Source organism: Phocoena phocoena, chromosome 10 (assembly GCF_963924675.1).
Source record: "Phocoena phocoena chromosome 10, mPhoPho1.1, whole genome shotgun sequence".
Classification (NCBI taxonomy): domain Eukaryota; kingdom Metazoa; phylum Chordata; class Mammalia; order Artiodactyla; family Phocoenidae; genus Phocoena; species Phocoena phocoena.
In genome coordinates, this window is record NC_089228.1 from 37,895,220 (window position 1) to 37,908,135 (window position 12,916).

The 12,916-nt window shown below is 56.0% G+C and overlaps 2 protein-coding genes across 5 annotated transcripts; both read left to right on the plus strand.

The window, feature by feature from the left end:
- The first annotated feature begins 55 nt into the window (after window positions 1-55).
- Window positions 56-8,833, plus strand: RASSF1 (Ras association domain family member 1). Of its 4 annotated transcripts, none has more exons than XM_065885214.1 (6): window positions 56-331; window positions 2,230-2,336; window positions 6,380-6,484; window positions 6,683-6,980; window positions 7,104-7,219; window positions 7,883-8,833. In XM_065885214.1, exons 1-6 carry the CDS (start codon window positions 82-84, stop codon window positions 8,027-8,029), a joined length of 1,023 nt encoding a protein of 340 aa, XP_065741286.1. In that variant the 5' UTR covers window positions 56-81; the 3' UTR covers window positions 8,030-8,833. The 4 variants fall into 4 exon arrangements, with proteins under 4 accessions (XP_065741286.1, XP_065741284.1, XP_065741285.1 ...); XM_065885212.1 differs by having other exon boundaries at window positions 82-331; window positions 2,218-2,336; window positions 7,883-8,029; XM_065885213.1 differs by having other exon boundaries at window positions 82-331; window positions 2,230-2,334; window positions 6,366-6,484; window positions 7,883-8,029.
- Window positions 8,834-9,688: 855 nt separating this feature from the next.
- TUSC2 (tumor suppressor 2, mitochondrial calcium regulator) lies at window positions 9,689-12,562 on the plus strand. Its single transcript, XM_065886205.1, has 3 exons — window positions 9,689-9,944; window positions 11,054-11,174; window positions 11,345-12,562. Exons 1-3 carry the CDS (start codon window positions 9,799-9,801, stop codon window positions 11,408-11,410), a joined length of 333 nt encoding a protein of 110 aa, XP_065742277.1. The 5' UTR covers window positions 9,689-9,798; the 3' UTR covers window positions 11,411-12,562.
- The last annotated feature ends 354 nt before the right edge of the window (window positions 12,563-12,916 follow it).

Sequence of the window (12,916 nt, forward strand, 5' to 3'; positions counted from 1 at the left end):
CATCGGGGCCCGCCCCGCTGCCCCGCCCGCCCCGCGCTCGCTTGAGCCCAGAGCCGGCGGGACTCCCGGCCCGACAGGGCCATGTCCGCTGAGCCTGAGCTCATTGAGCTGCGGGACCTGGCACCCGCGCGGTGCGCCGCCCCGGGCCGCACCCGGCTCGAGCGTGCCAACGCACTGCGCATTGCGCCGGGCACAGCGCGCAACGCCGCAAGGCAGCTGGTCCCAGGCCGCGGCCACCGCTTCCAGCCCGCGGGGCCCACTACGCACACATGGTGCGACCTCTGTGGCGACTTCATCTGGGGCGTCGTGCGCAAGGGCCTGCAGTGCGCACGTGAGTAGCGGCCCTGTGCGCTGGCGGGAGACAAACGGGTGGCCAAGGGGCAGCACCGTCGCTGAGGGCCGTTGGGACGGAGGGGGTTGGCGGGTTCGGTTCCCACGGACGAGGTCCGTTACCTCTACCCCATAGCATAAGAGAGTGCGGGCCGATGGTTTATAACCTTGCCAAGCTCCACCTGTGTCTGGGACATAGGCAGAGGCTGTTGCCTGTGAATAACAAGGTGCTGCTTTCAATTTTAAAGGGTGCCTTGGCCCTTCTTGAGAAAGGCATTGTGCCTACCAGTCTCTGAGTTCATATTCCCACACCCGCCCCTTCCCAAAGATTCACTCGCCAAGTCCTGCTGCAGAATCCTTGCCGTGAAGGGAATTTACTCACCTATGGGAGAAGGCCTGGAAAAAGTCAGAACCTTGGGTGGGCCCCCTGCAAGCAGGAGTTTTGAGTATTTAGCAGATACCTATTGCAAGTTCAGTCAACCAGGTGCTAAAACATGAAACACAGCCACACACTAGCTGGTGCTTCTGCCCTCCCAGGAATCACCAGCAAGCAGAGGTTGCTCTCCCACTGGCTATATACCAGCTAGAATCACTTGGAATGCTTTTACAGCCCTCCAATGCTTGGACCCTACCACGGACCTGCTGATTCAATCACTGGGAGTGTACCAGCAATTTTTAAAAACAGATCCTTCTAATGTGCAGCCTGGGTTGAGAATCACTGCTCTGGCCCATTTAGGAACTTAGGGAAGGTGTCCCAAGCCTGTGTGTGCCTGGAGACCCTCTCATCTAGTACAGGAGTTTGTCCTTTATTCAGCTGGGAGGAGCACGGGAGTTGTGACAGAACACAAAGCATGAACAAGGGCTCGGATACAGCAGTGTTCCCAAGGAGAAATAAAGTGGCCATGGAAATGAAAAACAGGACAATTTGGGTGTGTGTCAGAGGCAGAAACAAGAGCGGAATCAAGGATGAGTTGGGGTGGTTTTGTTTTGTTTTGCCTCAACTGGGAGAATGGTAGCGACTTTTGGTGAGCTGAGGAACACTGGCAAGGGTAAGGATGAGGAAAAGTGAAGAATTAAAAGGGGTAGGAAAGTGAGTTAAATTCTGGGCATGTTGGGTTGAAATGTTTAGTAGACATCCAAATGAAGATAGTGACACATAGGATTTGATCTCAGTGGGGAGGTCAGTGATGGAAGCCTTGGATCTGGGGTAGGTCAGCGTACACAGAGAAGGGAAGCGATCAGAACTGAGCCTCGGACACACCACCATTAGATCTAGAAGTTGAAACAGAACTAAAGGAGCTGAGCAGGAGCTGCAGGGGGGTGGGAGGAAAACCGGGGTAATGGGGGCCCCCGGGAGCTAGCATCAGACGATGCTGAGGAGGTGAAGACGGAGACGGGACCGCCGGATTCGGCGGTACGCAGGAGTTTCCTGGAGGGAGGGGCAAGCCTGACCGGAATGGGTAGAGGGTGAAGGCGAGGAATTAAGAGTGTTTGTAGACCAGTGTTGGTAAGTTTTTGGTGTGAGGGGAGTAGAAACAAATGACAACTAGAGGGGGGCCACTGGGTTAAAAGTTTTTAATTTTTTCCCTTCAAGTAAATGGGCGGAGGGAGGGACGCTGATAATGAGGAAGGGGGAAGTTCTGCCCTAGGCTCTAGAAATGCAACTGTTGAGCAGGCCTGGATCCCTAACCGCCTGAGGCCTTCCCGCCAGTTTCAAGACGCCGGGGGACCAACTCTAAGATCTGCGTAGCAGTGGGCGGTAACGGGGCCTGAAAAAAGGCCGATCATGCAGAACACCGCGAGCAACGGCCTTCACCCCGAGGCTTCGCTTCTGCCCTCGGGACGCTTCTCCGAGCTGGTGCTGGGGTTCCTCTGCCTCACGGCCAGCCCTCTCTGCAGATTGCAAGTTCACCTGCCACTACCGTTGCCGCGCGCTCGTCTGCCTAGACTGCTGCGGACCCCGAGACCTGGGCTGGGAACCGGCGCTGGAGCGGGACACGAATGTGGTGAGCGCGGGACCGGGGAGCTTACAGGCAAGGCAGGTATGCGCTGACGAGCGGGCCACACTGCCGGCGTTCCCTAGGGCCGCCTGGCGCTACGCGCAATGAACGTTCTGATAGCCGACTTCCCGGCGGCAGAGAGTAGCTAATTCTGCCCGCGGGCTCGAAGGGGTGCCGGTGGTGCTGACTCGGCCCTTACCGCCCGGAGCCACCGAGGCTCCGAGCAAGCACAATTTCCGCACCTTCCCACAGCCGCATCCGGTCTTGAGGCCACGCTGGTGCACATGCGCACAAGTTCCAACTAGTTTCCTGTGGGAGGTGGGGCCTGCGAGGCGGAGCTGAGCTGAGCTGCCAGAGCGATGAGATCATTCCTGGAGGCGAGGCGCGTGTGGCCCCGCCCTTCGACATTCGTCCTCCAACGAGATGAGAGCTAGATCCGCGCTGTCTACGTTTCAGTGTTAACGGTTGCGGCGCGGACACTGGTTCCGGCGCACGCGCACACGCGCCTGGGGCGGTGGTGGGAGGCTACGGGCGCACTGGAACCGGCGGGCGCGGCGATGGGCGAGGCGGACGCGGGGACTCCCTCTTTCGAGATGACCTGGAGTAGCACGACAAGCAGTGGTTACTGCAGCCAGGAGGACTCGGACTCAGAGCTCGAGCAGTACTTCACAGCGCGTACCTCACTGGCGCGCAGGCCGCGCCGGGATCAGGTGGGGGCCGCGGGTTGCGGGAAGCGGGCTGGGGGCGGTCGCTGGGACCCCGCTCCTCCCCAGTAAGTTGCCTGGTCGAGAGTTTGTGGGCAGCCCTTGGGTCGAGTTGCCTGCCGTGAGCGTGGGCCAGCCCTCGGGACCGTGTGTTGGGCTTTCAGCGCGTCGGTACTGAGAGCTGAGACCTTGCTGTTTCTGTCACAGACCGGTTGAACCAGGGGAAGCAGCTAAGTGGCATGGGGTAGACCAGGGACAGGCATTATCCACCGATTACTAAGGCTGACTGCGCAGTCTAGACTAACACCTCTATTTCCGCGTGCGGGCGCTCCCACCCCCTCTCTGGGGGACCAGGAGGAAGTGGAGGGGGAGGAGTCCTCGCCGGGAATTGAGAAGGGTGTTTAAGAGAGAGGCAAGGGAAGGTCCAGGTCCCTCCGTTTGCACTCCTGGATGTAGGCAGCTTGGTCCCCATCTCTTGCCGGTCCTGGCCTGTCACCAGCTACTGGACTGTGGAAGATTCTGAGCCTCCCCTCCTCTAAAGTGGACCAGGAGTGCTCGCTTGGGCAGCATATATAGTAAAGTTAGAGCGGACCTGGAGAAAGGGGATCTGGGAATGGATGGGAAGGAAGCCTTGTTCTGGACTGTAAGCATCCAGGAGCACTTTATCCACAAGAGGTGGGGAAGGCTAGATTGTAAAATGCCCTGAGAGGGGTCAAGAGAGATAGGGGTTACTAATCCAGGACTATAAATTGCAGTGCTGGAGCAGCTGTGCCTCTCGGAGTCTCCCAGGTGTCCCCATCATCAGAGACCTCTGTGATGTGTGCCATGAGTGTGGCCGCCAGGCTCAGATCACTGTTTCGGAGATGGTACACCTCAGAAGAGCACCCTGGCCAGGGCATCGGGAAAGAGAGATGGGGACCATGAAGTAAAGTTCAGTATACCTGGCAGCAGTGGGGCAGAATTCCTTACATGAGTCAAGAAAAGGGAGTTGTGGATAACTCTTTAGGGGAAAATTCTATACCTGGAAAGCTGAGCCCAGAGTTTGGGTGCAAGGTTTGAGTGTGGATCCCTGGGACTGTCCGTGTGTCACTCAGGCCTGAGCCATCTTCCATTGTGGAAAGGTGAGAAAACCACAAGACACTAACCAATTGAAAAGGAGGCTGGGGAGTCCCAAGTTGTATGTAAAATAAAACCATCAGTCACTATGGACAGTGGCAGAGTAGAAGGTGGGTGGCTATAGTGTCACAGAAGGGAAATTCCATGGTATCCCTCTGGGACAGCTGTTGGAATCCTCCTCCAGCAGTCAGCTTCGGAAAATGGAAAAAGATACTCTTCCTCCTCTAGAATCCTGGGAGGACAGTGCAGTACCTCCAGTCCAAGTCCCTTGTTTTATGAATAAAGATACTGAGAGAGGTTCACCTGGAGAAGGGAAGGAGCTGGAACTGAGGTCACTGCATCCCAGCTCAGGGCTCCTGGATAACCCAGGAAGGGAAGAGGAAGGACCCAGGCTAGAGCTCAGAGCCATCACAAGGAAGGGGAATGAGTTAGTGCCATCTCTTTGATCACCCTGTTCTGTAAGTAGAATTCTCTTCCTTTTTGCCCTGGCACTAGTCTGCTCAGCTTTCCTCCTGCCCCTAGCACCCCTTCCATCCTGACACTCCTTCCCACTGGGGTACTTCTTCCTGTCTCAGGCCCTCTCCTTGGGCCTGAACAAACACATCCACCCTTTATTCCCAACCTCCAGCCCTTATTTTACCTCCCAGATCCCTTGTTTTCCAGGGTCCAGACCATTTGTTCTTACTAGTCCTACAGGGTTTCCCACTGTCTCCAACAAGGTTTCTGCTAGAGTTTTTTTGTTTTCAATATTTATTTGTTTATTTATTTGGTTGCTCCAGGTCTTAGTTGTGGCACGCAGGATCTCCGTTGCAGCATGCGGGATCTTTTAGTTGCGGCATGCAGGATCTAGTTCCCTGACCGGGGATGGAACTTGAGCCCCCTGCATTGGGAGCGTGGGGTCTTAACCACTGGACCACCAGGGAAGTTCCTAGAGTTTTCACTTCTCAATGCTCTTTTCCATCTAGGAGACTTTTGGAAACTTGGGGAAGCAAATAGGGTGCAGTTCCCACCCCTCCCCCAGTCTCAGTCCTCAGTGCCATGTACTTGCTGGCCACTGAACAGCAGCAGGTTCTAGGTAAAGAGCATACTGCTAAAAGGCTGTGGACTCTACCCTACCCTACCCCCTCACCTGTCCTTCCTGTTGTCCCCTTGAGATGGTTTAAGCTTAGGGGGCTCCAAGGCAGTAGTCAGGAAGAAGCCTGGCTGTCCTGGGCTCAGAGCTGAGCACAAGGTTAAGCTTATTCTGCAGGAGACCCTCTGATGGGAACTCCCCTGGGACAAGGCATTGGTCAGTGATGATCTCAGCTGTGTCTGTGACACTCTCATTCCTACTAGGGCCTATCTGACGTCAACAGGAGGTAAGGGTGATGCAATGGGACCAAGGGAGTTTGGCAGAAGCCCTGGCCCATACTCCACCCTTCAGACAAGAATCCAGTCCCTGGAGGAACAGAGGAAGGGCTGAGTGGTAAAGCTAACACCTTTGGGCTAAACCTCTAGACAGCAGAGAGGAGGTACATAAGCCTCCCTGTTTGGAAGTTGTGGGACAGGCTTTACCAGGAGGCTGCCCATGCCAACCTCTGGCAGATAGGAGCCTGGCCTGAAGCTGCCTTTTGTGCAGATTGGGTCAAGATCAAATGGCATGTCATAGTGGATTCCTCACTATGTCTGAGACATGAAGGGCTGGCCCAAGTCCCTCACCAAGGAGGTTAAGGTTGTAGATGTTGCCCTTCTCCTCCTGCCCACTGGTGGCTGAGCTCCTGGTGTGTACCATTCCCCATACCTCTCACCCTGCAGTGGGCCATGGCCAGGGCAGAGTGGCAAAGTGGACTGTCTTCTCCAGGGTACACCCTGACCCCATCCAACTAGGGTGCTGGGATCAAGCTGTTCCTTTTCAGAGTCCCCGATCTTTTCCTGGCTCCTAGCCTTGTGTTTTTCGTTGCCTTGGTTTTAAGGTATTCTTAGGGCCTCACCCAGTGCTGAGGAGGCTCCAGGCAGGTGGCAGAGAAGCCAAATGATTCTGCCTTGGCTGTCTCCATCCATAGCATGCAGAACCAAGGGCAGTGATGGGTTCTTCTCATCAGGCCTCAAACTTTGTTGTCAGTTTCCAAAGGCTTCCCACAGGCCATTTTTCAGAGTGGTCCACCCAGGGCTTACCTCCTTGCCCGTGACATGCATTGCAGAGGAATGGGTTTCATAAGGATCCTATGTCCATGCTTGCCCATCTTTCAGGATGAGCCCGTGGAGTGGGAGACACCTGACCTTTCTCAGGCTGAGATTGAGCAGAAGATCAAGGAGTACAATGGCCAGATCAACAGCAACTTGTTCATGAGCCTGGTGAGTTGACAGCCTGTTTTGGAGAGAGACAGGAACCCAACTGTGTGCCTGATGCCCAAAGGGTCACAGCTGAGGTATTCTTGGGTAGACCCTAGCAGTGATTTATTCACACCCAGCCTAGCCCCAAGTGGACTGGTAGTGCCCAAATCTGTTCCATCTCATCTGGCATCTAGTCATGGTTTGGTTTCTCCTCTTTAGAACAAGGATGGCTCCTACACGGGCTTCATCAAGGTTCAACTGAAGCTGGTGCGCCCTGTCTCAGTTCCCGCCAGCAAGAAGCCACCCTCCTTGCAGGATGCCCGGCGGGGCCCAGGGCGGGGTACAGCTGTGAAACGCCGCACCTCCTTCTACCTGCCCAAGGATGCTGTCAAGCACCTGCATGTCTTGTCACGCACACGGGCACGCGAGGTCATCGAGGCCCTGCTGCGCAAGTTCTTGGTGGTGGATGACCCCCGCAAGTTTGCACTTTTTGAGCGGGCTGAGCGCCATGGCCAAGGTGGGCTTCCCACCCCACCCCACCATGTGTGAGGGTATATATGCATGTGCCTGTGCACGTAGGAGCTGAGGGGGCTGGGCCTGCCTCTAATCAAACACTCCCTTCCCCCTGCCTGGCTCTCAGTGTACCTCCGGAAGCTGTCAGATGATGAGCAGCCCCTACGGCTACGGCTCCTTGCAGGGCCCAGTGAGAAGGCCCTAAGCTTTGTCCTGAAGGAGAATGACTCTGGGGAGGTGAACGTGAGTAACAGCCCTCCTTAGTTTCTTGGTTGTGACTGGGCAGGACTGGGGGGTTGCAGGCTTGAAAGAGGAATAGGGCTGCAGACAAACCCTGCAAAGCCTCTCCAGGAGTACATGAGCCTTATAGCTAAAGTGAAGGCTTCCAGGAAACTCATGCCAAGGTCTAGGGCTTGTCCCAAGAAGCCAGGAAGAACTGTCTTGGCGCACTGCTCTTTCCTATTGTGGAAAGTCCTCAGGAGATGCAGGAGTCCATCTGATGGCATTCTGATCTCAGGCCAGGTCAAAGCCACACAGATGGGCACGGGACAACATGCAGGCACCCGCTTCAGGCATTAGAACCTTTTACCTGGAAGCTGTACAGCTCCAAGGTAGTGCATCTGCAGAGTGAGATCAAACTCAGAGAGAGTGGGCATGACCTGTTCAAAAGTAACTAGGGAATGTTTGGTTTGGTTGCCTGTCCACGAGGTGACTGCCCTACTTTGTGGGGCCCATCTTCTATATGGATTGTTGTTGGGAATCCTAACACAGACCATTCAGGCAAGAACCTGACATTAGAAAGCCCCATCCTAGTTGTGTGATCGTGATGCACTGGTGTTCTTTGGGGAGAGCCTGCTGGTTTGGCAGTGGCCTGCTGTAGCCTGTGTCTCCCTTCTCCCCCTACAGTGGGATGCTTTCAGCATGCCTGAGCTACACAACTTCCTACGCATCCTGCAGCGGGAGGAAGAGGAACATCTCCGCCAGATCCTGCAGAAGTACTCGTATTGCCGCCAGAAGATCCAGGAAGCCCTGCATGCCTGCCCCCTGGGGTGACCTCTCGTACCCCTGGGTGGAAGGAGGAGAGTAGGCAGCGCCAAGGGCGTGCCGTGTGAGTGTGCAAAGGGCCACGTGGCCCGAGGAATGAGTGTGCATGGAGGCCCTCTCTTGCTGGGGGAATGAGCCCAGAGAACAGCGAAGGAGCTGGCCCCCTGTGTCCACCAGTGGGTGTAGCAGAGCATGGCTCTACATCCTTCTGCCCTTTGTGTACTGGGTCATGGTGGGCCAGGGTTGCCCTGGGAAGCTGCTCCAGGCTTGCAGCAGGGGTAGAGGAGACAGAAGTCTCCTTAATTTGTGTCTCAGATATGAGAATCTTGGAGACCCTACGAACAGAATAGGGTCATGTTTGCAGGGATGAGGGCCCTCACCTATGGTGAAAGGTTGTGTGTTTCGGGTCTTGGATGGGGTCTCAGGACAGTCCTGTCAGAACCGAGGGTGGGTATTTAAGGTAAGACAGGCATCAAGAAAGAGTCTAGGGTTCCCTCTACAGCACCCTCTGACTCCTCACACACCCTGGGGTCAGGGAGTGCTGGCTCATGGTGCAACAACAGTGCCTCTGCCTCCTCCAAGGAGGATGTCCCTGTGCCAGGGTCTGTGTGAGTGTGGGCACTGTCCCAGGTCTGTGCCTTGTTTGCCAGTCAAAGCCAGGGTCTTTCCCTTGGGTATTTTTGATGATGTGTGCGAATGTATGTAATATTTTGTGGCCTCAGTTGAATGCCTCCTGTGGGGGAAGGGGTGGGGGTGACAGTCATCAGGGCCTGGGGTCTGAGAGAATTGGCTAAATAAAGATTTAAGAATTCTCCTGCTTTTGGATTCTTTATTATGGGCCCTCATCTGCAGTTGCCCCTCATGCCAGTGGCTGCCGAGGTTGATGGACAGGCTCAGAGCACCTTTTCAAGTGGGACTATGGGACAAATTTGTGAAGGATGTGGTGTATGGATATATACTGAGTCATCACTCAAACCCCGGGGCTCAGGTCATGGTGGGGGAAAGAACATCGGCTGCAGCCAGAGCTTAGGGAAACCACACGCTCCAAGCTGTGGAAGGCGCTTCACCAAATATTGAGATAACTACTGTGGATCAGACACTGCTCATGGCACCGAAGGTACAGATATGTTAACTCTTGCCTTCATGAAGCATGGCTTCTGGTGGATCTGGAAAGAATTCTGAATTTGAAGTTCTTCAGCCCTGAATGTAGATATACAGCTACATTAAGCCAATTCCTTAATTTTCCTTAGGTTCAGTTTCTTTGCCACGTGCCACAGTGGGGATCGTAAAAACGGTGTGGGTATAGAATGAGGGCAGACGGGCACTGCCCAAACTGGCCTAGGGTCAGGCCCTAAAGTGCTGCTTTGGTTGGGCAGGCTCGCTGAGCCTGACCTCTGGGGGTCGGGGACTTCGGAGCCGCAGTACAAGCTGAAGAAACCAGGTGGAGGACACAGCCACCGCTTTCCAGACTGAGCTGCCCCAGCTGGAGAGGGCGTGGCCTGCTGGGACCTGGCGTCTCGCAGTGCATGCTGGGATACCTAGCATCTGAGGGCAGCTATTAGCCCAGCCCCGCGGACCGACGAGAGAAGCAGCCAATCAGAGGCAGGAGCATACGCAGTGTTCGGAAGCGGAAGTGAGGTTTCCGTGGAGACAGCGGAGCCTGCGGAAGGCGGCGGCGGCGGCACCTGCGAGCGGAGGCCTAGGCGGGGCATGGCGGCGCGGACGGTCCTGTGAGAGCGAAGCTGCCGCGGGGCCCGCCATGCGCCGGCGGCCCTGACATGGGCGCCAGCGGCTCCAAAGCTCGGGGCCTGTGGCCCTTCGCCTCGGCGGCGGGGGGCGGCGGCCCGGAGGCGGCTGTCGCTGAGCAAGCTTTGGTGCGACCGCGAGGCCGAGTCGTGCCCCCCTTCGTATTCACGCGCCGCGGGTAAGGGCGTGGGGTTCCGCCCCCGGGAGGACAGACGGGCGGCTGGGTGCCCCGCGTCATGGGGCGCTCCCGCCGCTGTACCCCCTACACCCGAGTCAGGACGGTTCCCATATTTCAGGCTCCCAGAGGAACAAGGGGTGGGGAAAGCCGAGCAGTCGGTTCCTGGCGGCCTGGCTGCTCTGAAGGTCTCCCGAGGAGAAGAGTGGGCCTGAGGCTTGTCCCTGGGCAGGCCCTCCTCACGGTGAAGCTAAGATAGGGCCTCCCTGAGACTTCAGAACCTCTTCCTTTCATCCCATCCATCCTAGCCTGCAAGCTGAAGGCTCCTATCCTCCCTCACCTCCAGTTCTCTCTCGGGGAGAATGACCCTCTGTTTTGTCTGTTTCCGTTCCCCACAGTGGTGGGGTTGGACCTCTCTGGGTAGTGGCCGGGAAAGCAGGACTGGTCCCCAGCGTTGGGGATGGGGCCTGGGGAAAAAGACCCTCACCCAGGTATGTTTCCCAGATCTGGAGCACTGACCTCCCCCCTCCCCTAAGCGGCCCAGACAGGAGTACTAGATTGGCCTGGCTGTGATGGACCCTGGGGAGTGACACTCAGGTGATGCTGGAGATTTGGCTGTAGATACTAGGGGGACCCCAACAGTGGCAGTTTGGCTGCATCAGCCACCTGGATGGGGGAGGATGCAGGCTTTTTCCCTTTAGGCTCCCTCCTAGCTCAGGCATCTGCTATCTCAGGCTTTGGCCCTGGGCCAGCAGTGTCTTCTGGAGTGAGACCAACATGCCCAGGCCACCATCCTGCCCACTCTAGAAGCCCTGGGTGAAGGCAAGGGCCTGATGGAACGGCTACTCTCGCTGAACAAACCAGTGATTTTTTGGTATGGCCTCTCTTCTCATAATCTGACAGAGTAGCACTGGCCACCACCCCACTCCCCACTTCCTTCTAGTATACCCCAGATACTAAGCAAGGGATTCTCCAGGCATACTAACCTCCCTTCCTCCCACCAAGGTTGTTCCTCCCCATTTGGGGGAGGGCATACTTACCTGTGATCTGTGGCATTTGCCATGACTAGGTTGGGGCTCCAGCCCAGCCTGTTCCCCTCTCCCTCTGCACAGCTCCATGTTCTATGACGAGGATGGGGATCTGGCTCACGAGTTCTATGAGGAGACAATCGTCACCAAGAACGGGCAGAAGCGGGCCAAGCTGAGGCGGGTACATAAGAACCTGATTCCTCAGGTGAGGGGCTGGGCAGTGGTCATAGAGCCTATGTTGATTGTGTGGAGGTAGACCCAGATGGCGTCTGCTCTTGTGGTGGGGGCTCTTGGGGGAGGAGCTGGGAGGAACAGGAAGGCTTCCTGGAGTAGGGGCCCTGAGCTGGCCCTCACTAGCCTCTGTTTCCATGGCAGGGCATCGTGAAGCTGGATCCCCCCCGCATCCACGTGGATTTCCCTGTGATCCTCTATGAGGTGTGAGCCTGGGGGGTGGCAGGCATAAACACCCCCTGCCCCAGCAAGAAACCCCCAGGCTCAAGGTGTGGCTTCCACTGAGGAACCTAGGCTGGGGCCACAACCGTGAATAAACTCCACTGGCCCGGAACCTTCAACTGTGAGCAGGGCAGTCCTACAATGCTGGTTGGGTGTTGGTTTGTATGTGGACAAGAGGTGGCTGGTGGCTGGCAAGGGCTGATGGCGGAGTTACCAGTCCACCTTTCCCAGCAATCCCTACAAGGAGCATGGCAGGGCATATGCTGTTCAGGAATGCCTGGTTCCTGTGCCCTTGCCTGGCCTGCATTCTTCCAAGCTTGCCTAGGGCCCAGCCCTGCTGGAGGCTACAGCACTTTACAAGTAAGGTCTGCCTTTTTCCAGCCCCAGGGCTGTGGGAGCTGTACACAAGTGGGAACTTCCTTTCCCTCACTTCCTTTACCCTCTCGTTGGAGCATTTCAGCCGTTTGCTACCTCGATTCCTCCTGTGTTGGACAGAAGCTGGGGGCAGAACAAGCCTGATTCTTCCTGCCTACCTGCCCATCTGTTCCCACCCCCAGATGGATGGACAGTTTGCTGGCTGTTAATAGGTGTGGGAGGTTTCTCCCTCTACCCCGGGCTGGGCTGATCCCTCCCCACTGCAACTAGTTGCTGACCCCTACCCCAACTGAGAGGGCATAGGATGGGGATCAGGAAGGGCTCTGGATGCCTGTGCCTATGGGGTGTTGTCACATCCCACCTACTATGTCTAATCCCCCTTGCCCTTACACATCCACCACCCTGTGATAAGGGACAGCACCCTAGGGCTGGTGCCAGTAGCTCTGAGGAGCCCACCACCCATTCCCCTACAGTATACCCATCCCTTCAGGATCAGTAAGAGAAAAGTACTGGAGCCCTGGGTAGGGACAGAAAGGAGAGAACAATCATAAAGGAATACTTAAAATGTGAAAGCTTGTAAATAGTCTAGTCCACGATGTTGGGGCAGAGTCTGATTTCTACATAAAAATGACTTTTTTTTTTTTTAATTCCTTACTGTGCAAACTCTGTTCTTTAAGCGTGTGAGAAATGGCTTGGGGAGGGTAGCCCTCAATCTAGGAAGGCTGTTGTGTTATTTGTTCAATAAAATTATTTGTAGACCCTGCATACAAGAATGACATCTCTGAGGCTTGATACCCAGTATCTAGACCACCACCTGGGCATAGTAGGTGGGCCTGGGTGGGGGACTCTTGTTGCCCACATCTCCAGCGAGGCCCAGAGTGAGCATGAGCCTAGCCTGCGGCCATTCCAGCTACAATCAGCAGGTGGCAGTGTATTCACACAGACCTCATTGCAGACCCCCTCAGGATGGAGAGCCATTCGTACTTGTGTATTGTGTTCAATAAGCGGGGACCCCTGGAATTGGAAGGCCCTGGAGTACCTCACTAGGGATTGGCCCCATCTGCCTGACCTGAGGTGAGAGTGTGACCACACATAGGTCTGGAACAGTTGTCCTGCCCC